The 25,472-nt window shown below is 46.4% G+C and overlaps 1 protein-coding gene across 2 annotated transcripts in view; it reads left to right on the top strand.

The window, feature by feature from the left end:
* The window catches only part of OGA (O-GlcNAcase), a gene marked incomplete at its 3' end in the record, with an annotated part of 175,635 nt that overhangs the window by 57,881 nt on the left and 92,282 nt on the right, over nucleotides 1-25,472 (top strand). For both annotated transcript variants that reach the window (XM_082268362.1, XM_082268361.1), the window contains exons 5-6: nucleotides 2,380-2,551; nucleotides 14,431-14,529. In XM_082268362.1, coding sequence (XP_082124488.1) covers nucleotides 2,380-2,551; nucleotides 14,431-14,529 — 271 coding nt within the window. The remainder of the gene's footprint in view (nucleotides 1-2,379; nucleotides 2,552-14,430; nucleotides 14,530-25,472) is intronic.

The raw sequence follows: 25,472 nt of genomic DNA, 5'->3' as shown, positions 1-25,472 counted from the left end.
ACCGAAGAAGGACCCGAGAATAGGAGGATCCAGGCTGCCCTGTGCAAAACCAACTGCACAGAGGAGGCAAGTATAACATGTTGTTATTTTAACCACTTTACCACCGGAGGATTTTGCTGTCTTACGTCCAGGCCACTTTTTGCGATTTGGCGCTGTGCGACTTTAACTGACAATTGCGCGGTCGTGCGACGCCGTACCCAAACGAAATTTACGTCCTTTTTTTCCCACAAACAGAGCTTTCTTTTGGTGGTATTTGATCACGTGTGCGATTTTTACTTTTTGCGCTATAAACAAAAAAAGAGCGTTTATTTTGAAAAAATTACAATATTTTTAACGTTTTTTTATATGAAATTCCCCCCCAAAAAAATTTGTTTTCTGTTACATATGTTTGGTAAAAAAAATCGCAATAAGCGTATTTTGATTGGTTTGCGCAAAAGTTATTGCGTTTACTAACGAAGGGAAAGATTTCTGTCATTTTTGGTGTTTTTTTTTTTTTTAACGAGTAATGGCGGCGATCTGCGATTTTTTTTTTTTTTTTGCTGGACTGCGACATTGCGGCGGACAGATCGGACCCTTGACTGACATTTTTGACACTTTTGGGGGTACCAGTGACATTACTACAGTAATCAGTGCTATACATATGCACTGTCACTGTAAAAATGAAACTGGCAGGGAAGGGGTTAATTTTATTGGAGAGGGAGGGGTTAATGTATGCCTGGTGCTTACTGACGTGTGGGGGGGGGAGGTGACTGAGTGACAGAAGGACAGATCGGATGTTCAGCTATGCTGAACACTCCGATCTGTCAGTCCCTGTAACTTAGGAGATCCGCCTGCTCTGTTTACACAGGCGGGCGGATCTCCTCACTCGATTCCCCGACGATCGGGGCAGAGCAGCGGTGATCGCCGCCGCTCCTCCCCTGGCCCGACTCCCGCTGTGAATGAAAACAGCGGGAGCGCGCCTCTGGCGGCGCGCGAGCGCCGCCTACAGGCGGAGGAGTCCAGCGACGTAGGTCTACGTCGCTGGAGGGGAACGAGCCACTGTGCCGCAGTAGCAGCACAGTGGCTGGGGGTAAAGTTGTTAATAGGAAAAAAATTAGTTTACAATTTAATTTAAAAAAAAATTGAAAGCACCCCGTCCCTCTGTGCTCACGCAGAAGCGAAAGCATACGGAAGTCGGGCCCGCATATATAAACCGTGTTCAAACCACTCTAACTTTAAACAGCTAACCTGTAAAAAAAATTAGTGTCGCATATGTAGATTTTTGAGTACTGTAGTTTGTTGCCATTCCACGAGCGTGTGCAATTCTAAAGCTTGACATGTAAGGTATCCATTTGCTCTGTGTAACATCTTTCACAAATTCAAAAAATTGGGCTAACTACTGTTTTTTTTTTTGTTCATTAAAGTGATTTTTTTCCCAAAAACTTGCGTTTAAAATATAGTGTGACATAAAATATTGCAACGACCACCATTTTATCCTCTATGGTCTCTGCTTAAAAAAAAAAAAGGAAGAGAGATAGTGTGTGTGTGTGTGTGTGTGTGTGTGTGTGTGTGTGTGTGTGTGTGTAATGTTTCGGGGGTTCTAAATCTTTTAGCAAAAAATATCGATTTTAAATGTAAGCAACAAATTGAAGCAAAAAAGGCCTAGTCTTCAAGTGGTTAAGTCACTCCCATTCACTCTACTCATGGACACTGAGAAACAATCAGCTATTTCTTCAGAATTAAAAAAGGTAGGAATCTGCTACAAAGTTTATTACAATTCCTGCAATGTACAGAGATCACCCAGAGAGAAGGGGTTTTCTCAACAAAAGTAGAGTTACTCTTTAAAGAGGAAGAAAAGTCAGTGTTTTTTGTGTTACCTGAAAAGTAAAGGTATAATGTGCTGGTATGCATCCCATACTAGCACATTATGTGACACCTCCAAGCGAAGCACTCGACGTCCCTGCTGGAGGCTGCATCCATCTTCACCAGTCTTCCTTCCGAGTCTGCGGACTCAAGCTATGCTACAGGCCGGAGCTGCGTGACTTCACTCCCGTGCATGCGCATGGGAGCCGCCAGTCACGGCAGTGGGCTCTGAAGAAAAGGCACGGGCGGCTGTTCCTTTACAGTAAATGTCTCCTATACGGTACATGTTTAGGAGATATTTACAGTACCTATAGGTAAGCCTTATTATAGGCATATCTATTGGGACAAACATTACGGGGGTGGGGGGGGGGGGTTTACACCCACGTTGGGCGTAATAATCTAGCCGGGCAGATCATGATTTAGGAAAGTTAACCGAGTTCAACTTTAACAATTGGAAAAAATGTCAGAATTTACCATGAAGTGACTTTTTTTTTTTTTATTTTAACCTTACACTTTATTTTTATTTTTATTTTTTAGGTCACTCAGTTTGGGTGCAAGTCGTTTGCTCTTCTGTTTGATGACATCGATCACAACATGTGCCCGGCGGACAAGGAGGTGTTCAGCTCTTTCGCTCACGCACAAGTGTCAATAACGAATGAAATTTATCAGTACTTGGCTGAACCAGAAACCTTTTTATTTTGTCCTACAGGTAACTACATACTGGAGGTCTGCGTGCCAGAATATCGGCATTTCCTTTTCTCTGCTGTCTTTCTATTGTGGCTTTTACTAAAGCTTTCTGGACAGGGTGTGCCAGTATAGCTTAAAGTAGAACTATAGGCAAAAATTTGTGTCCCATTGTGGAGATTTTCCTTCACTTCGTGTCCCATAACCAAACAGGAAGTGAGCGGAATCCCTGCAAATTAAGGGAATCGCTTGGGGACCCCCCAGATCACCAGAACTAGTGGCCCATTGGAAGATTTCCCCTTTATTACTTCTCTGGGGACAACCTAAAATTTGGGATTTTCTTTTACTTTCACAGAAACAGGACAAATTGAGGGGGGAACCTCCTTCAAAGGGGCCACAGGCAGCATTAAAAGATGACAAGTGTCCTAATCCCTCTTCATTCCATCAAAAAAAAAAAAATAAGTTTTGCCTTTTAGTTATTCTTTAAACTTCAAAACCAGGCCTATTTCTGTCATATTGTTTGCAAGTTTAAATCAGTATTATTTGCTAGAAAATTAATTAGAACCCCCCACTCATAATATTAATATACAGGGCTTGACAAATTTTCCTGAAATCTAGGAGCCAGCTAAAAAAGTTAGGAGCCAGTTTTTTTTTTAAACTAACAACCAAGCTTTATTTAATAAAACGGATACTAAATTTACACATAAATACGACTAGAACCCCACTCTCCTCTAGTGCAATTGGATGGAAACAGACTGTCTGTCTCTTTCCATCCGATGCCATCTGATCCGATCCACGGGATGGATAGAAAATAGAACCACCATCCGTCTGCTTTTGGCGGACAGGATCAGATGGCGGTAGATTACTGCTCAATAGAGGAGAATGAAGGGTCCGATCAGGTCTGCCTAAAAAAACTGACAGGCGGACCTGATCAGACAGCCCGTGTGAAAGGGGCCTTCGGCTGTGGCATGGCGATGAGGGGGGAAAAAAAAAAAAAAATTTATATAATTTTTTTTTTTTTTTAATTATAGGGAAAAAAAGTTTTTTTTTAATAATTAAAAATAAAGAAAAAAATATTTATTTTTTTACATTTAAAAAATAAATTAATAATAACCACACTCCCTGTCAAAGGTAACTAACTGGACAGGGAGATGGTAATTGCATTAAGAACAAACAGGCAGGGGAAACCGTAATTACAACAGTCATTACTGCCGGCCACCACAAGAGGGCGCCAGTTCCCCATTGGAAGCCTCTCATCTCAAGTAGGCCGAAAAGCCGGGGCCTCAATTTTCAGACGGCGCGGAAATCCGTGCACTCCGTGCGCGGAAGTCAGTGCAAAAATGACAGGACACCTTCTGCAGGGCACCCCAAGCGCCAGGTCGCTAATTCTAGTCGCAAATGCGACCTGGCCCCGGGGATTGTCGAGCCCATGTTAATATATATATATATATATATATATATATATATATATATATATATATATATATATATATATATATATATATATATATATATATATATATATATATATATATATATGTATGTATATATATATATATATATATATATATAATATAATTTTAGCAGTGACCCTAGAGAATAAAATGGCAGTCATTGCAATATTTTGTCAAGCTGTATTTGCGCAGCGGTCTTTCAAACGCAATTTTTTTGGAACTAATAGATTTCAATGAATTAAAAACTTAAACATTAAAGTTAGTCCAATTTTTTTGTATAATATGAAAGATGTTGTTACTCTGAGTAAATAGACACCTAACGTCACGCTTTAAAATTGCGCACACTCATGGAATGATGACAAACGACAGTACTTTATTGGCGATGCTTTAAAAATGTTTAACGGTTATCTGTTTAGAATGTAACGTTTTTTGCTAGAATTATTGCTCTCGCTCTGACGATCGTGGCGATACCTCACATGTGTGATGTGAACATTGTTTACATATGTGGCTGCGACTTACATATGCGTTTTCTTTGGCGTGCGGGCACAGATGGATGGAACGCTTTTTAAAAAAAAAATAATAATAATTTTTCTTATTCATTTTATTTTCACACTGTCCCTTAAGAAAAAAAACAAATTCTTATCACTTTTATTGCTGTCACAAGGAAAGTCCCTTGTGTCAGTAATAGGCAGTGACCAGGCAATTTTTTGTGACAAGGCGCTGCATTACTTTAACTGACAAGTACCCAAATAAAACATTTTTTTCCCACAAGTGGAGCTTTTCTTTTGATGGTATTTGGTCACCTCTGCGTTTATTTTTTTCGCTATAAACAAAATAAGCGTAACCATTTCGAGAATTTTTTTTACTTTCTGCTATAAAACACAGCTAATAAAAAAAAAAAAAAAAAATTAAAATCAAAGTTCCAATATGTATTCTGCTACATGTTTTTAGTATTAAAATCGCAGTAAGCGTATATTGATCGGTTTACACTAAGTTATAGCGTCTACAAACTATGGGATATATATATATATATATATATATATATATATATATATATATATATATATATATATATATATATATATATATATATTAGGGCTGCAACTAACGATTAATTTGCCTGTCGACTAATCTATCGATTATTTTTATTTTATTTTTTTTGCTTAATTTAGTGTTTTTTTGATTAGCTAATTAATCCTGTAATTAATACAGACCCCTCAGTAAGCCCTCCCAGTACAGACCCCACAGTAAGCCCTCCCACCTAGTACAGACCACTTAGTAAGCCCCCCCCCAGTACAGACCCCTCAGTAAGCCCTCCCACCTAGTACAGACCACTTACTAAGCCCTCCCACCCAGTACAGACCCCTTAGTAAGCCCCCCCTCCCAGTGCAGACCCCTCAGTAAGCCCTCCCACCTAGTACAGTATGTACAGTATGTACTAGGTGGGAGGGCTTACTGAGGGGTCTGCACTGGGAGGGGGGGCTTACTAAGGGGTCTGTACTAGGTGGGAGGGCTTACTGAGGGGTCTGTACTGGAAGGGGGGCTTACTAAGTGTCCTGTACTGTTCAAACCACTTAGTAAGCCCCCCTCCCAGTACAGACCCCCCAGTAAGCCCTCCCACCCAGTACAGACCCCTTAGTAAGCCCCCCCCTCCCAGTGCAGACCCCTCAGTAAGCCCTCCCACCTAGTACAGGGCTTACTGAGGGGTCTGCACTGGGAGGGGGGGGGGGCTTACTAAGTGGTCTGTACTGGGTGGGAGGGCTTACTGAGGGGTCTGCACTGGGAGGGGGGGGGGCTTGCTAAGTGGTCTGTACTGGGTGGGAGGGCTTACTGACGGGTCTGCACTGGAACGGGGGCTTACTAAGTGGTCTGTACTGTACAGACCACTTAGTAAGCCCCCCTCCCAGTACACTAGTACAGACCCCTCAGTAAGCCCTCCAACCTAGTACAGACCCCTTAGTAAGCCCCCCCTCCCAGTGCAGACCCCTCAGTAAGCCCTCCTACCCAGTACAGACCCCTCAGTAAGCCCTCCTACCCAGTACAGACCCCTTAGTAAGCCCCCCTCCCAGTGCAGACCCCTCAGTAAGCCCTCCCACCCAGTACAGACTTTACTAGGTGGGAGGGCTTACTGAGGGGTCTGTACTGGGAGGGGGGCTTACTAAGGGGTCTGTACTGGGTGGGAGGGCTTACTGAGGGGTCTGCACTGGGAGGGGGGGCTTACTAAGGGGTCTGTACTGGGTGGGAGGGCTTACTGGGGGGTCTGTACTGGGAGGGGGGCTTACTAAGTGGTCTGTACTGTACAGACCACTTAGTAAGCCCCCCCTCCCAGTACAGACCCCCCAGTAAGCCCTCCCACCTAGTACAGGCCATTACAAGCCGGTGTAGCTCCGCACATGTGACATGTCTAAGTAGCTGGGTGATTGGGGAGGATGGCGAATGTGTTGCGGCAGAAGCTGTGGCAGTACAGGGGTGCTGGAGACGGTCAGCGCTCACCTCTTGTCTCCGACGGAGCCCGGCGGGGGAATTTCACCTGGCCGGCAATGCTTCAAGCGGCGCGGCCACCGGCCAGGGGGTGTGTGACGTCACGCATTGACGCGTCGACGCTTTTCACGCACGCCGACGATTTTTTGTAGTCGACGCGTCGTGGCAGCCCTAATATATATATATATATATATATATATATATATATATATATATATATATATATATATATATATATATATATATATATACACAGGGAGTGCAGAATTATTAGGCAAATGAGTATTTTCACCACATCATCCTCTTTATGCATGTTGTCTTACTCCAAGCTCTATAGGCTCGAAAGCCTACTACCAATTAAGCATATTAGGTGATGTGCATCTCTGTAATGAGAAGGGGTGTGGTCTAATGACATCAACACCCTATATCAGGTGTGCATAATTATTAGGCAACTTCCTTTCCTTGGGCAAAATGGGTCAAAAGAAGGACTTGACAGGCTCAGAAAAGTCAAAAATCGTGAGATATCTTGCAGAGGGATGCAGCACTCTTAAAATTGCAAAGCTTCTGAAGCGTGATCATCGAACAATCAAGCATTTCATTCAAAATAGTCAACAGGGTCGCAAGAAGCATGTGGAAAAACCAAGGTGCAAAATAACAGCCCAAGAACTGAGAAAAGTCAAGCGTGCAGCTGCCAAGATGCCACTTGCCACCAGTTTGGCCATATTTCAGAGCTGCAACATCACTGGAGTGCCCAAAAGCACAAGGTGTGCAATACTCAGAGACATGGCCAAGGTAAGAAAGGCTGAAAGACGACCACCACTGAACAAGACACACAAGCTGAAACGTCAAGACTGGGCCAAGAAATATCTCAAGACTGATTTTTCAAAGGTTTTATGGACTGATGAAATGAGAGTGAGTCTTGATGGGCCAGATGGATGGGCCCGTGGCTGGATTGGTAAAGGGCAGAGAGCTCCAGTCCGACTCAGACGCCAGCAAGGTGGAGGTGGAGTACTGGTTTGGGCTGGTATCATCAAAGATGAGCTTGTGGGGCCTTTTCGGGTTGAGGATGGAGTCAAGCTCAACTCCCAGTCCCACTGCCAGTTTCTGGAAGACACCTTCTTCAAGCAGTGGTACAGGAAGAAGTCTGCATCCTTCAAGAAAAACATAATTTTCATGCAGGACAATGCTCCATCACACGCGTCCAAGTATTCCACAGCGTGGCTGGCAAGAAAGGGTATAAAAGAAGAAAAGCTAATGACATGGCCTCCTTGTTCACCTGATCTGAACCCCATTGAGAACCTGTGGTCCATCATCAAATGTGAGATTTACAAGGAGGGAAAACAGTACACCTCTCTGAACAGTGTCTGGGAGGCTGTGGTTGCTGCTGCACGCAATGTTGATGGTGAACAGATCAAAACACTGACAGAATCCATGGATGGCAGGCTTTTGAGTGTCCTTGCAAAGAAAGGTGGCTATATTGGTCACTGGTTTGTTTTTGTTTTGTTTTTGAATGTCAGAAATGTATATTTGTGAATGTTGAGATGTTATATTGGTTTCACTGGTAAAAATAAATAATTGAAATGGGTATACTGTATATTTGATTTTTGTTAAGTTGCCTAATAATTATGCACAGTAATAGTCACCTGCACACACAGATATCCCCCTAAAATAGCTAAAACTAAAAACAAACTAAAAACTACTTCCAAAAATAGTCAGCTTTGATATTAATGAGTTTTTTGGGTTCATTGAGAACATGGTTGCTGTTCAATAATAAAATCCTCAAAAATACTAATTTGCCTAATAATTCTGCACTCCCTGTATATATCTCTATATCTATATCTATCTATCTATATATATATATATCTATCTATATCTAGTAATGGCGGTGAATAGCGGGATATTGTTGCAGGCAATGACACTAATACAGTTATCAGAGCTAAAAATTTGCATGAAAATCGCTGAACTAAGGACACTGCCTATGAAGGGGTTAAACATCAGGGGTGATCAAGCGGTTAAATGTGTGCCTAGCCAGTGTTTATGTACAGAGATGGATTTTCGAAACAGTGGGGATGTACTCCTATGCCACATCCGTACACATACTTGGATCAAAAAGAGACCTGAGACTGGACTTTAAAGGCAAAATAGAACGCATAACATAGAATTAATCCTTTTTATTGGAGTATTAATAAACTAAAACCCCAATAAAATAAGTATTTTATCGATGGTATGCGTTCTATTTTTGATCTAAGATATGGATTTTATTCCTGCAACACAGAATCTACCCCCGTTCCCCAGCAGATCCCCATTCTGTGTAGTTTACTGATGATCGGCGAGTGCCAGGGGACATTGAGTGCCCGGCACCCACAGATCGCCTTGAGCTTTGATTAATCCGGTGCGGACTCCTGGGTCTTTTTCCTTCTGGACACTGCACGTGGAGTACACTGCATCCTGGTGCTGCCGGTGCCTATCTGGTGGGGTGTTTTTTTTTTTTTTTTTTGGGGGTCCCCTTATTCCTCATGGAGATTTGGAGCATGTTTCCCCACCTGACCCCCCCCCCCCCCTCTGATGCTTCCCCACCTGACCCCCCCCCCCCCCCTCTGATGCTTCCGGGTCCCAACCATCCATTGATGCACTGACTGCAGACCTGGAGTCCTTTGTGTCCCGGGTGGAGGTGGCTTTTTGGTGGCGGGCTAGTAGAAAGCACCCCCCGCCTTCCCCTGCCTCATCTGTCTCCTCAGTTCCTCAATCTGATTAGGCCATCGTGGGCGGGGCCCATCCTGAGGGGTCTGCGACCACGTGCCCTGGTTTCTCAGATAGTGAGGGTGATTCCTCCACGCACTAATTGTTTGTGCATGAGACTTTAAAAATGGAGGACACAGCTGAAGCTACGGTGGAGGCACTGGTCTTTGAAAGGTGTTTCCCTTCCCCTCCTATTTTGACAGATTTGTCACCAAAAGATGGGAATGTCCAAAATTTCCTCTTGTGGTCCCTAAGCGATTTGCAATGAGGTACCTTTTTGAAGAGTTCCTCCGTAAAAAGTGGACTGTTCCACCGATGTTGGATCCCCCTGGTTTCCAGGTTGAATAAGGCAACCATGATTTCGGTTGAAGAGTCTCTGGCCTTTAAGGATCCGGCTAACAGGAAGGCAGATACTGTGGCCCGCAGTATGTTCACTGTTGCGGGTTCGGCACTTAGGCTGGTATTCACCATTGCCCTGGTGTCACAAACTCTGACCGAGTGGGCTAAACTTGCACACCATGACCTGGTGAGTAAGCAGCTCCCCCCGGACTTTGCTGAGCTGGCGGACCAGTTGGTCCAGGGGCTGCAGTTTATCTGTGATGCCTATTTGGACGCAGCTCCCCTGATTTCTAGATTGTTTCAGGAGTTGGCCTTAGATGGGTTTTCTGACTCAAATGTTGGTCTGCGGACCAGACCTCTAAATAAAAAAGCAGTAACTGATCTTCCTTTTCAAAGAGATCATCTGTTTGGAGCTACCTTGGATGACATCATTAAGATTCTCACAGGGGAAAGGAGTACCTTCCTTCCGCAGGCTAGTAAGGGTAAGGAACCTCGTCGTAGACGTGGCCTGTCCTTCTCGGCTCACAAGAAGTTTTTTCGTCCCTCAGGGTCGTTTTGACAAGGGTTCAAAGCCTTTCAAGGCCTCTTTTGGAGGATCCAAGCGACCTTGGTCTGACAAGCCGAGACCAGGATTCTCCAGACCCGCAAACAAGACTCCTTCAGCATGAAGGTACACTCTCACCCGTGCCTGAGGTGGGGGGACGTCTTCGCTGGTTCCCGGACCCCTGGACTTCTTTGGTGCAAGACAAGTGGCTCCACAAAGTGTTTCAATCAGGCTGTAAGATCGAGTTTCGTTCTTACCCACTGGAAAGGTTCTTTCCTTCCAACGTGCACCTATCACAGGACTGATTACAGGCTCTTTTTGGGGCGGTGCAAGAACTGTTATTCCAGGGGGTGATTGCCCCCTCAAAATGTTTTCAGGGGTTTTATTCAAACCTGTTCACAGTCCCAATGAAAGAGGGCAAGGTGCCTCCAATTCTGAACCTCAAGGCACTGAACTGCTTTGTGTGGGTACAGAAGTTCAGAATGGAGTCCATTTGCACAGTGGTGGCATCCCTGCATCAGGGGGATTTCCTTGCCTCGGTCGTCATCAAGGATGCTTACTTTACACATTTTGGTGTTTCTGTCACCAGCACTTCCTCCGTCCGCTTTGCCGTGGGAGAGGAGCATTTTCAGTTCCTGGCGTTACCCTTAAGTCTCGCCACCGCTCCTCAGGTCTTCACAAAAGTGCTGGCATTGTTACGTCAGCGGGGGATCGCAGTACTGGGCTACTTGGACGACTTTCTCCTACAAGCAGAGTCCCCTACTGCTGTGGTGGACAACATGGAATTCACTATACGGACTCTGAAGGAGTTCAGCTGGCTTCTGATCAGAAGTCTGCTTTTGGTTCCTTCCTCAAAGTTGGATTATCTGGGTCTGAGTCTGGACTCCGCGCTAGCCAGTGTTCCTTCCTCTGAACAAACTCCAGCAACTGCATGCTGCAATTCATCTCCTGGCCATCAGGTGGTCTTCCCTCCGGACTTGCATGGGCCTGATGGTTTCAACCTTGCAAAGTTTCATATGAGGTCCCTGCAAAGTAAGATCTTGGCCAAATGGGACAAGTGTCAGAAGTCTCTGGACAATCAGATCCAGGAAATAAAAGGGTCTTTTATCTGGTGGCTTCACTCTCTGGATCTTCAACAGGGCAAATCCTTTCTCCCCTTGTATTGGACAGTGGTCACCATGGATGCCAGTCTGTCCGGGTGGGGAGGTGTCCTGGGCCAGAGCTCCGCTCAGGAAGTTTGGATGCTGGAAGAGTCCAGACTATCGATAAATGTCTGGAACTCCGAGCGATCAGGCTGTGTCTGGATCAATGGACAGGTCATCTTCAGGGGTGTCCAGTGCAAATTCAATCGGACAACCCCACAGCCGTGGCTTATGTCAATCACCAAGGAGGCAAAGAAGTGTTTTGGCAGCTCTGGAGGTAGCCGGCATTCTGTGATGAGCAGAACGCTTTGTTATGACCCTCTTCGCCGTACAGATTGCGGGGGGTGGAAAACTGGCAGGCCGATTATCTCAGAGGAGACCAAGGGGATTGCTTCCCTCATTCGGAGGTGTTACATCAGTTGTGTCTCCGATGGGGCACCACCGAGTTGGAGCTGTTGGTATCTCGGCTCAACAGGAAGATGCGCAGGTTTGTGGAATGGTCACAGGATCCTCTGGCAGATGCCACAGACGCGCTGGTGGCCCCATGGGGCCAGTATCGTCTAATTTACTCCTTCCCTTCTCTGAAGCTTCTGCCGCGTCTCTTGTGCAGGATCGAAGCAGAAGGGATTTCGGTAATTTTAGTTGCCCCTGACTGGCCTCGCTGGTCTTGGTACGCCGACCTGGTGTGGCTGGTCGCCGACGTCCCTTGGAGACTACCTCTCAGGGAGGATCTGCTGTTCCCAATGGCCGATCTTCCATCCTGCTTTACAGTCGCTGGCTCTGATGGCTTGACTGTTGAAAGCCAGGTGCTGAAGGATAGGGGTGCCACAGGTGAGCGTGCATTTCAGCCATTTTCACTGGTGAAATTATTTTTGGCACTTTACGGAGTTTGCTCAGCACTTTACCTTAGTGTGTGCACAACTCTTTACTTGGACAGATTTCCATTTTTTTTCACGGACTCACCCATAACAAGTGAAAATGTCCAAATTGGGCCCAATTAGCCATTTCCCCTCCCCAGTGTCATGTGACTTGTTAGTGTTCCAAGGTCTCAGGTGTGAATGGGGAGCAGGTGTGTTAAATTTTGGTGTTATCGCTCTCACTCTCTCATACTGGGCACTGGAAGTTCAACATGGCACCTCATGGCAAAGAACTCTCTGAGGATCTGAAAAAAAGAATTGTTGCTCTACATAAAGATGGCCTAGGCTATAAGAAGATTTCCAAGACCCTGAAACTGAGCTGAAGCACGGTGGCCAAGACCATACAGCGGTTTAACAGGACAGGTTCCACTCAGAACAGGCCTTGCCATGGTAGACCAAAGAAGTTGAGTGCACGTGCTCAGCGTCATATCCAGAGGTTGTCTTTGGGAAATAGACGTATGAGTGCTGCCAGCATTGCTGCAAAGGTTGAAGGGGTGGGGGGTCAGCCTGTCAGTGCTCAGACCATACGCCGCACATTGCATTAAATTGGTCTGCATGACTGTTGTCCCAGAAGGAAGCCTCTTCTAAAGATGATGCACAAGAAAGCCCGCAAACAGTTTGCTGACAAGCAGACTGAGGACATGGATTTCTGGAACCATGTGCTGTGGTCTGATGAGACCATTTGGTTCAGATGGTGTCAAGCGTGTGTGGCGAGGGTGAGGAGTACAAAGACAAGTGTGTCTTGCCTACAGTCATGCATGGTGGTGGGAGTGTCATGGTCTGGGGCTGCATGAGTGCTGCCGGCACTGGGGAGCTACAGTTCATTGAGGGAACCATGAATCCCCACATGTACTGTGACATACTGAAGCAGAGCATGATGTCCTCCCTTCGGAGACTGGGCCGCATGGCAGTATTCCAACATAATGGGGCATCCTCAAATGGAAGGTGGAGGAGAGCAAGGTCTCTAACATCCACCAGCTCTGTGATGTCATCATGGAGGAGTGGAAGAGGACTCCAGTGACAACCTGTGAAGCTCTGGTGAACTCCATTCCCAAGAGGGTTAAGGCAGTGCTGGAAAATAATGGTGGCCACACAAAATATTGACACTTTGGGCCCAATTTGGACATTTTCACTTAGGGGTGTACTCACTTTTGTTGCCAGTGGTTTAGACATTAATGGCTGAGCTGTACACTCACTACTTTACATTGTAGCAAAGTGTAATTTCTTCAGTGTTGTCACATGGAAAGATAGAATAAAATATTTACAGAAATGTGAGGGGTGTACTTTTATGAGATACTGTATGTACTCTGCAACATAGTTTTGGTAAAATAAAAAATCCCAAAAAGCGTGTATTGATTGGTTTGTGCAAACGTTTTTGCGTCTACAAACTATGTGATAGATTTGTTGACTTTTATTTTTTATTTATTTTCACTAGTAATGGCGGCGATCCGCGATTTTTAGCGGGACTGCGATATTGCGGCGAACAAATCTGACTAAGTGACACTTTTTGGGGACCAGTGACGCCAATACTGTGATCAGTGCTAAAAAAAAAAAAAAAAAAAAAAAAAAGAGCTGTCGCTGTATAAAGGACACTGACAGGGAAGAGGTTAACATCAGCAGTTTATATACGGTGGGCGGTCCTGAAGCGGTTAAAGTGTATTTTTTTTCCCCCAAAAAATTGCATTTGAAAAACCGCTGCGCAAATAATCGTGTGACATAAAAAAAAATTGTAACAATCACCATTTTATTCCCTATGGTCTCTGCTAAAAATAAAAAATAATTAAAAAAAAAAAAAAAAAAAAAAAAAAAATATATATATATATATATATATATATATATATATATATATATATATATATATATATATATATATATATATATATATATATATATATATATATATATATATATATATATATATATATATATATATAATATATGTATGTGTGTGTGTGTGTGTGTATATATATATATGTATGTATGTTTAGGGGGTCAGTAATTTTCTAGCAAAAAAAAATACTAATTTAAACTTAACAAAAAGTGCCTGAAAAAGCCTAATCGGCAAGTGGTTTAACAAATCTAACCACGTCTAAACCTGCAGAAAAAGGGATCTGGGAGGAATTTTTTTTTTTTTTTTACATTTAGAATACATAATTTACATTTAGCAGATAATGTCTCCTGCATTTTGAGAAAAGCTAAACACAGGAGTGACTATGTGAAGGAAGCCAAACTCCTCGTGTTGTATAGAACCTACAGTGACATGTCATGTTCTCTGCTTTCTGTTTTAGAATATTGCGGCACTTTCTGCTTCCCAAATGTTGCGCAGTCCCCTTACCTGCGGACAGTCGGTGAGCGGTTACTTCCCAGGATCGATGTCCTCTGGACAGGTGAGATAGTCGCTCTTCTATACCTTGTAGTTGTGCATGTAAATGTCATTGTGAGTTACTGGCTTCTGAAGACTGCAAAGTGAGATCATGGAAAAGGTAAAAAGGAGCCTAAAGCTCCATCTGCGATATTTCAGACTTAGCTGGGAAAATAATAAATAAATGAACATATTAAATTCCAAGTGTCGGTTCACACTATGGCGATCCGACTTCGGGGGGCGACCTGTGAAGTCGTGTGCACTGCGACTTCGGCGCGACTTGCATGGACTTCACATAATGGAAGTCAATGCAAGTCGCACCGCAGTAGTACAGGAACTATTTTCTAAGTCAGAGTGACTTGAGTCGCTCCTATTAGAACGGTTCCCGTAGCACAGAATGGACCGCGACTTGTCAGGCTGACCAGTCGCAGTAGTGTGAACCGGGGCTAAAGGTGTGGTGTTTTTTTCCCCTTCAATAACTAGCACTTTCACCCCCTTCCTGCGCAGGCCAATTTTTAGCTTTCAGCGCGGTCATGCAACACGGTACCTAATATGAAACTTTTATTAGAGGTGCCCCGAATGAAAATTTTGGTACCGAAAATTCAGGATGTACTTGGCCGCAAAACGAAATGACCTATTTTAAAAAATATATATATACTTTTTTATATATAATTTTATTAGATTCAACTTTTTAATTTCAGGATTTTAAATGAGTATAGTGTGACGGGAGTGACTTTGGTTGGGGGGGCCCGTGGAACTCAGCTTACCTTAGAGAAGTAGGGAAATCCCTCTCTCATCTTCCCAGGGCCCTCTTATATGAAAGTCACCCTGTGTTTATTAGGGGCACAGGGTGACCAATAAAATGATGGGCAACTACCTAATGGACACTGAGAATATGGTTTGGATAACTTCAAATGGGACAGTGATATTTATCAACAATATCCCTCAAGAAATATGATACATTAACCACTTAAGGACTAGAAGGTTTTACCCCCTTAATGACCAGGTCATTTTTTGCGATCCAGCATTGCTTTTCTTTAACTGACAATTGCACAATCGTTCGACGCTGTACCCAAACAAAATTGATGTTTCTCTTACGTCCTCCGACAGTCGCCGCCTCTTCATATTCGTCACATATGGGGTATTAGACTTTGCTCCGAAGGAGTAGCTAGGCAACAGAATATGTTAATAAAGCTTTTAACATATCCAACATATCCCACCCTCAAGGGGTGGTCCCCTCAGTCAATACCCTCCTACTTCCTGCAACCATATCTCAGTTTTAATGTCTAGCTTGTCAGGAGTGGCTGGCTCTCTCTGTGCTGGGACTTTATGTCCCAGACTCTTTCTTCTTTTTAATATTTTGTTTGAGTTTTTTTCTCTACCTTTTACTTAGCTGTTGTTTTATCAGCGTTAGTTAGTTCTTCGGACGAAGAGGATCATGCGGACTGGGTCTCGGGCTGATCCCCCTGGTCGCAGGTCGTGGGTCAGTGGCTTCCCAGTCTGCCATCGAGCGTTCAGCCAGGTAACGCTCCTGGCATAGTGAACGACCCATCCCTGTTCGGTGCAGGGATGCTTGGTGAGGTGGCTACCTCACTGGACGCTGTGCGGTTTCTTAACCCACGTTCGGAGCGTCTTGTATGCGACTCTCCCTGCCTCATGTGTAGCGGCTTGTTCGCCTGTGCGGGTCCCCCACACCGTGGTGAGGTAAGTGTATTTATGTGGGGACCTGTCTGTCTGGAGGGGTGTCAGTCTGGGACTGTGTAACCTGCCTCTATTCACACTGTTTGTCTCCCTATCTCTCGGCTGCATGCTGTGGGCTGCAGGGGGGGGGGGGGAGTTATGTGGCACTATGGGTGTCAGCATGATCAGTGTGGAAAGCTGTGTGCTGTGGGGCATGTTTTATGGCATGTTTGGGCACTTACAGCGATCGCTGCAGCGATCGGTTCTGTTTTTTTACATACAGACATGTGTGCATTACTGCACTGTGGAGCGACGGTTTCGGCGCCAAAAGACACCATTTTGCCTGCCCTCGCTCCGGCCGCATGTTTTACATGCATGGCGGCCATTTTCTTGTAGCCTCCATAGGTTTACATAGAGCGCCCTAGCAGCATCACTTCCTCTTCACAGGAACACCGATCGAGGCAGCAGCAGCGGCGAGGGTCTCCTCAGGTTTTATCCTTCTGTTTCTTGCTATCCATTGCCTGTGTTCAGTTTACATATCCCTGTGGGGGTCTCGTTGTGCTTAGTGTGATGCGGTGGGCTGCGCTTGCCGCGCTTGCTGAAAGGGGCAGTTAACCCTTGGTTGTCTGGCATTACAGGGGCAATGGATTCTCAGGAGGGCAAATTTCCTACAGTATTGGTGGAAAGCCAGGGGACCGCTGCTTCCCCCCCAGGGGGGGATTTAGCCACTATTGTGGCTGGCCTTGCTGCTCAGGTGCAAATGCTGGTGGCTGCTCAATCTACCAAAAGGCCCAGAGTTGTGCTCTCCTCTGATTCTGAGGGTGAAGGTGATGGGGCTGTTCTAGCAGGGGCTTCCCTATCGGGGTCCCGCTCCTCTCTTGATCTAGTGGGGTCTGAGGTGGAGGCTGAAGTTGAGGGGGTTGATAATTCTCCCCCTGGCTCGCCTGAAGAGCTTGCAATCATGGATGAGTTGATTGCTTCTATTAAGCAAACGCTGCGTTTGCAGGACGAAGTGTGTCCCCCCGCTGCCTTGGCGGCTTATGGGACGCAGAGGAAACGCAGGACGCCACAGGTTTTCCCCTGCAATGCTGATTTTCAGCGCGCTGTTAAGGATCAATGGCGCGATCTGCGCAAACCTTTTGCGGTACCAAGTAGATTCAAGCTGCGTTATCCTTTTTCACCTGCCACTGATGAAAGGTGGTGCGTGCCTCCACCAGTGGATCATGCGATTGCGGTTTTGAACAAGGCCACTGCGATTCCTGCAGAGGGTTCACCCATTTTCCGTGATGCCACAGATAGGAGACTGGAGTCTCTGGCCCGTCATACGTATTCTGTTACGGGTTCTATGCTTAAAGCTCTGTTTGCTTCTCTCATGGCGGCCCAGGCGATCGCAAGTTGGACGCAGATGCTTAGGCGCGTCTTGGTGGCCGACTCGGCCTCGCCGGCGACCCTGGATATGGTGGATCAGATCCACCAGGGTGTCATGTATCTGTGTGATGCGGACCTGGACCTGATTCCGTTGTCTGCACGGGTGCACAGTGTGGCGGTGTTGTCTCGCCGCCTGGTTTGGTTAAAATGTTGGTCGGTGGACCAATCTTCGCGTAAGACCTTGGCCAATCTGCCTTATGATGGGTCTCGCCTTTTTGGGGAGTCCCTGGATGTGTTGATTAAGGGAATCACCGGGGGTAAGAGCACTCTCTTGCCCCATTTCCCCAAGGCTAAGGGGGCTTCTGGGAAGAAGCATGCTAATTTTCGGCCCCCTCAGGGGTCCTTTCGTGCCTTTCGGCCGCACTACAAGGGCAAGCTGTTCAAAGGTCAAGGCTCTCAGAAGAAGCCCTGGTCTGGTAAGCAGAAGTCCGGCCAATCCGGACCTGCAGCCCATAACAGTTCGGCCTGAAGGGGCGCCCTCACCCGGTTTTGGGGTGGGGGGACGCTTGCTCGGTTTTCTTCAGCCCTGGTTGGCCCGTGTGCGGGACAGATGGGTTCAGGAAATCGTTCGGTCTGGTTACAAGATCGAGTTTCTCTCTCGGCCGGAGAGCAGATTTTTTCCTTCAAATCTTCAACTGTCTCCGGAGCGCCTGCGGGACCTACACCTGGCGGTGCAGGACCTGAGGGCTCAGGGAGTGGTGGTTCCGGTGCCTCATCGGGACAGATTTCGGGGGTTTTATTCAAACCTGTTCACCGTGCCCAGGAAGGAGGGCAAGGTTCGTCCGATTCTGGACTTGAAGGCTCTGAACTGCTCTGTGCGGGTTCGCAAGTTCCGCATGGAATCCCTGCGGTCGGTGGTGGCTGCCCTGGTTCCGGGGGAATTCATGGCCTCCATCGATTTGAAGGATGCGTATCTTCACATCCCCATCTTCGAGGGTCACCAGAGGTACCTTCGATTTGCCATTGCGGAGGATCACTACCAGTTCGTGGCGTTGCCTTTTGGCCTTGCCTCGGCTCCGCGGGTCTTCACCAAGGTGCTTGCACCGGTTCTGGCATTATTGAGGGCCCAGGGCATTTCTGTCCTGGGGTATCTGGACGACATTCTGGTTCGGTCTGCGACCAGCCAGGGTCTGGAGCAGGACCTGTCTGTCACGATGCAAACTCTGCAGGAGTTTGGTTGGACGATAAATTTTCCAAAGTCGGCACTAAGTCCGTCTGTTCGTCTCCCCTACCTGGGAATGATTTTGGACTCGGTGCAGGCGAAGGTCTTCCTGCCGGAAGACAAACTCAGAACTCTTCAGGAGGAAGTCAGGTCCCTCCGGGATGTTCCGCAATCGTCTCTGCGGACGTGCATGAGATGTCTGGGATTGATGGTCTCGGCCTTCGAGGCGATTCCCTTCGCCCAGTTTCACACGCGGGGTCTCCAAGCGGAGATCCTGTCCAAGTGGGACGGGCGACCTCAATCTCTGGATCTTCAGATCTCGTTGAGTCATCGCACCAGAAAAGACCTTCTGTGGTGGCTCCAGTCCCCGATGGTGTCCGGGGGCAAGTCGTTTCGTCCTATCTCGTGGACGGTAATCACCACGGATGCCAGCCTGTCGGGCTGGGGTGGTGTTCTGGGCGTTCTGTCCGCCCAGGGAACTTGGTCGGAGGGGGAGTCCTCCCTTCCGATCAACATTCTGGAATTGCGTGCGATAAGTCTCTGTCTTCGTCGCTGGACGGACCGGCTGCAGGGCTGCCCGGTTCGGGTGCAGACGGACAATGCCACGGCGGTGGCCTACATCAACCACCAAGGGGGCACCAGGAGTGCCCGAGCGGCTCGGGAAGTGGCCGACATTCTATCTTGGGCCGAGACTCATGTCCCGGCGATAACGGCGGTTCACATTCCGGGGGTGGAGAACTGGCAGGCGGACTATCTGAGTCGCCAGACCCTGGATCAGGGGGAATGGTCTCTCCACCCGGCTGTCTTCCAGATGTTGTGCGCGAAGTGGGGTCTTCCAGATGTGGACCTGTTTGCGTCTCGTCTCAACAACAAGGTGAGGAGGTTCGTGGCACGGACGCGCGACCCTCGGGCAGACGCATCGGACGCGTTAGTGGCCCCGTGGCATCAGTACAGACTGATGTATGCGTTTCCACCGATCCAGTTGCTGTCCAGGTTCCTTCGCAGGTTTCAATCGGAACGCAACACGGTGATTCTTGTGGCACCGGACTGGCCTCGCCGGTCCTGGTACGCAGACCTCGTGAATCTGGCGGTCGACGCCCCGTGGCGTCTGCCTCTTGGAGACGATCTACTGTCTCAAGGACCGATATACCATCCTGCTTTACAGTCGCTGGCTTTGACGGCCTGGCTGTTGAAACCGAGGTCCTGAAGGAGAGGGGTCTCTCTCCGGAGGTCGTTCATACTTTAATCAACGCGAGGAAGTCTTCCTCTGGGAAGGTTTACTACCGTACTTGGAAGGCCTATTTTGCCTGGTGTGAGTCCAGGGGGTTTTCACCCCGCACGTACTCGGTGTCCCGTGTGCTGTCTTTCCTTCAAGCGGGTGTTGATCAGCGCTTGGCGCTGGCTACGATAAAGGGTCAGGTGTCTGCTCTGGCCGTTCTGTTTCAACGTCCCGTGGCATCCAACCTTTTGGTTGGCACCTTTATTCAGGGTGTGCGGCATCTGGTTCCTCCTAGGAGGGATCCTCTGCCCCCTTGGGACTTGAATCTCGTGCTATCTGTGTTACAACGTGCTCCTTTTGAACAGATCAGGGAGATCTCGTTGTCTATGTTATCCAAAAAGGTCGCCTTTTTGGTGGCGATCACTTCGGCTCGCAGAGTGTCGGAACTGGCGGCTTTGTCCTGCAAGTCTCCGTACTTGGTTATTCATTTGGATAAGGTGGTCTTGCGACCTAATCCTTCCTTTCTTCCGAAACGTGTTTCGGAATTCCATCTTAATGAGGACATTGTCTTGCCTTCGTTGTGCACGAAGCCTAAACATCCACAGGAGGTGAGATTGCACTCTTTGGATGTTGTTCGGGCGATCAGGGTTTACCTTCGATCGACTGAGTCTTTTCGTAAAACGGACTCCTTGTTTGTTCTTCCAGAGGGTCCTCGGAAGGGCATGGCGGCTTCGGCCTCTACCATCGCAAAATGGATCAGACAGACCATTGAACAGGCCTATGCCTTGCAGGGGAAGGTTCCCCCTGTGCCTGTGAAGGCGCTCTCTACTAGATCTCGGAGTACGTCTTGGGCCTGTCGTCATGGGGCTTCTGTAGCCCAGGTGTGTAAGGCGGCGACTTGGTCGACCGTGCACACTTTCACAAAATTCTACAAAGTAGATGTTCGGGCATCGGCGGATGCTTCCTTTGGCCGCAAGGTTCTTAGTGCGGCTGTTCCCTAGGGTCCCTTGTTGGGGACTCCTGGCTGTTGGGATAAGTTTTGTATCCCCTGGTTTTTGCCTTTTCCTGGGTTGTTGCTCCTGTTGAGCACTTGTTTTTTTGCTGTTGCCCAGCTGGTTTCCTTCCTTTGGTAAGGTTCCTTTCTTGATGTGGAAACTGCGTTGCCTTTTGGCGCGGATGTGTTTTCCCACCCCTCATGTTTGCACTGCTTTGGGACGTCCCCATATGTGACGAATATGAAGAGGCGGCGACTGTCGGAGGACGTAAGAGAAAACGGAATTTTTGTAAAATCTTACCTGTAAAATTCCTTTCTCTGAGTCCTCCGACAGTCGCCGCCCCCGCCCCTCTTTTGGGGTTTGGTTGTATACTCTACTGCTATTCCACTAAAACTGAGATATGGTTGCAGGAAGTAGGAGGGTATTGACTGAGGGGACCACCCCTTGAGGGTGGGATATGTTGGATATGTTAAAAGCTTTATTAACATATTCTGTTGCCTAGCTACTCCTTCGGAGCAAAGTCTAATACCCCATATGTGACGAATATGAAGAGGCGGCGACTGTCGGAGGACTCAGAGAAAGGAATTTTACAGGTAAGATTTTACAAAAATTCCGTTTTTTTTCCCCCAAATAGAACTTTCTTTTGGTATTTGATCACCTGTGAGGTTTTGTATTTTTTTGCGCTAAAACAAAAAAGAGCGACAATTCTGAAAAAAAAAAAAAAAAAACATTTTTTACTTTCTGCTTTAAAACCTATCCAATAAAAATAAAAAAATTAAAATCTTTTTTCTCATTTTATGCTAATATGTATTCTGCCACAAAGTTTTGGTAAAAAAAATTCCAATAATTGTATATTGATTGGTTTGCGCTTCTACAAGCTAGGGGATAGATTTGTCTTTTTTTTTTTTTTTTTTACTAGTTCAGTTTCAGCGGACAGTTTAGACACCTAACTGACACTTTTGGGGGGACCAGTGCCATTTCTACAGTAATAAGTGCTAAAAATATGCGCTGCCACTGTACTAATGACACTAGCAGGGAAAGGGTTAACACCAGGGGCTATCCAAGGGTTAAGTGTGCTCCTAGGGGGTGCTTTCTAACTCTGTGGGGGATGTACTCAATAGAGGAACACAGAGACCTGTGTTCCTAAATAATAGGAACACAGGATCTCTGTGTTCATTTGTGACAGGACGCCCGTTCTGTCTGCATGGGGAGCGATCGCAGGTAGCCGGCAGACATCACGTCCACAGGAGACCCGCTTGGCTCGCCCTCTGGCCAAACGGCCCGTGTTTCTGCCCCCCACTGTCTATTACCCGAAGCGACGTACAGGTATGTCTTTTTGCGTAATAGAGCCGACCTGCCACCGTAAAACGACGGCGGCTTGTCGGCAAGTGGTAAATACCCCCCGTTAAGAATGATGGAACATTGTATGAGCTTTGCTTCATAAACTATTGAAGGTAGGAGAGGAATGGTCTGTTAATGGGGTCTGCTGCTATTGTCTGTTTAATGTCTGTTCTGTGTTTATACTTAGGATAATGTGTAATGTTCTTGGAGTACATTACCGGCAAGTTTAGAATGAGACCTCTGATTTTCCAGGTGGTCGTTTTAGTTAACTTAATGTTTAACTCAGGGCAAGGGGTGGGCAGGAGAGGAGGCTGCCCTGGGCACAATTGTTTATTGCAGTGATGGGGGCACCCTGACCCTAACCCTAAGGGAAGGGGGGGGGCGCAGTTTTGCATCTTTGCCCTGGGTGCTGGATGGCCTTTGTCCCGCCACTGGTTTAGCTATGGTAATTATATTCCTGTGTGCAGTTTGTATTGTTAGGGTAAGTAGAGGGAATGTCCTTCTGTGGGGTATATATTCAGTGTGAGTTTGTTCAATAAATGGTTCCTGATCTCATTCAAGCTAAGTTGTCGGCTAGTCTTGTATGTTATGCGTCTATAATATCTGATCTCTATGTTCAAAGCTGGAGGAAGCTGTATACTGACAGAAGCACTCAAGCACAGTGTGGGTCGGTTCTGTCACATATAACATTGGCACCTTTAGCGCAAGAAAAGCTCAAGAAAAATGTATCCCTTTAATTTCTATGCATGTCTTCACACTGGTATATTGCGCTCCGTTGTGGTGATAAAAAATTTTGTGCATTTTTGGTCAGAAAAAAAACGGCCTCTCAAAGAGCTCATCCATTCCGCACCCGTGTTATGTTTTTGATGCGGTTTTTGAGTCAGATGACCTCCGAAAAACACACCATAATAACAGTAAAATCGTGCTTTTTTGGCATCATTATCGGTACCTTTTTCTTTTCTCAGTAAAATGATCGGCCCATCTCTAATTTTTATCTTTTTTTTTTTGCCTAGAAGGTTCCCTTGCTGTTCATGTGGTTCCTTCTTTCTTCACACAAATAGCTTTAATCACTACTTCATTTTTTTTATTTTTTGCTAAATAAAACTAAAAATGACCAGGATTTTTTTTTTTTTTTACACTCCATGATTACTTAGAACAGTGAATATCTTTTGTTAACCACTTAAGGGCCGAGCCCATTTCTGACATATGATGTTCACAAGTTAAAATCCGTATATTTTGCTAGAAAATTACTTAGCACCCCCAAACATTATACATATACATACATACATACATAAATATATATGTATGTCTTTTTTATTTATTTTTTAGCAAACACTCGAGAATAAAATGGCGGTAGTTGCAATATTTTTTGTCATGCAGTATTTGCGCAGCGGAGTTTCAAACGGCATTTCTTTGGAAAAATTTAATTTCAAAGCATATAAAAAAAAAACTAAACAGTAAGATTAGCCCATTTTTTTTGTATATTGTGAAAGATGTCACGCCGAGTAAATATACCCAACATGTTACGGTTTAAAATTGCGCACACCTGCGGAAGGGCGACAAACTTTGGTTAATAAAAATCTCCATAGGCGACGCTTTAAAAAATTTTAACGGTTACCAGTTTAGTTTTACAGAGTAGCTCTTTTTTTTTTAAATTATTGCTCTCTCTGGCGATCACGGCGATACCTCACGTGTGGTTTGAACAGCGATTTAATTTGCGGGCGCGACTTCCGTATACGTTTTCTTTCATGCGTGAGCTCACGGCGACGGGGCGGTTAACCTTCTTTTATTTTTTTTAATTTTAGCACAGGTTAAAAAAAATAAAAAAAATCTGATCACTTTATTTGCTGTCACAAGCAATGTAAACATCCCATGTGACAGTAATAGGCAGTGACAGGTACTCTTTATGTGGGAATCAGGGGGCTAAAAGACCGCAAACCCCTCCACTGCGCTTCAATTTTGGCGTTTTTTAATACACTCCCTTTTTAAATTCGGCGCTTTTAGCAGCTGAGTAACCCGGACGTGACGTCATGGACTCCGCCTCCAGGTTAAGTCATTGGAGACCCGAACGAAGCCACATCCGGCTTTGATCAGGACTCCAACCAGCCAGCGGACGCGCCGGGTGGTTGCTCGGGTCTCCCAGGACAGGAGACCCGGGCAGAGCCAGGGAGGGGAGGGGGCGTCCCTTCCCGCTTACTGGGGTAACGATCCGCATCGGTCATTACCGCCTGAAAGCCGACCACCGGCTCTAAAAAATGGTACTAGGATGATGCCTCTAGCTGCAGACATCACCGTGGTACAGCCACTTACTGCAGCCGATTGTACAGCTACGACGATTTGCAGTAAGTGTTTAAAAGCAACCATTTTTATGATGAATGACATCCATTCATTCAGTGTACTATTGTGAAGCTGTGACCGGCCACAGCCATCTACAGATGCACGGTGACCGGCCACAGCCGTCGCATGGTTACAGATGCACGGTGACCGGCCACAGCCGTCGCATGGTACAGATGTGCGGTGACCAATTGATGATCAACACAATAGTATACACTGGCTATAAATGGAAGCCATTCATTGTATACAATGGCCTTGTGATCTGCTGGGATTTGTCACAGCAGACACATGTTACTAGCAGCGGTAAGATGTCCGATTGAGCCAGCTGGTGACCCATCATGCCGCAGCATGGCCCAATCCTTGGACGTCATATAACGTCCATCCAGGATAGCAGCACTCCCACTCGGCCGCCATATTACTAGCCTGGCATTCCTGGCTCCCCCCGCTGCTTGCTATGGGGGCACTCGTGCAGTTTTCTCCCAAGCCAGCTCTGTGTGTCCATTGACACACCAAGCACGGTATGGATCCGCCCCCACACTCTTACTGGCTGTGATTGACGACAGCAGGAGCCAGTGACTCCCGCTGCTGCCTCTGTCCAATGAGAAAGACGCTGCTCTTGTGCACAGCGCTGGCTCAAGATTGGGCTCAGGTGAGTATTTAGGGGGGTTGAGAAGGGGGAAGCTGCTTGCAAAAGGTTTTTTTTTTTTTTTTTTTTTTTATACCTTTTTTCTGCATAGAATGCAAACCTCCTTCCGTCTTTTAGAACCACTTTTAACATACAAAAGACGTTCTATATTCCTATTAACCGC

The sequence above is a fragment of the Pelophylax lessonae genome (assembly GCF_965119305.1).
Source record: "Pelophylax lessonae genome assembly, chromosome: 9".
NCBI classification, from domain to species: Eukaryota; Metazoa; Chordata; class Amphibia; order Anura; family Ranidae; genus Pelophylax; species Pelophylax lessonae.
Note: the sequence above shows the minus strand (reverse complement) of the source record. Positions and strands in the feature narration are given on the sequence as shown.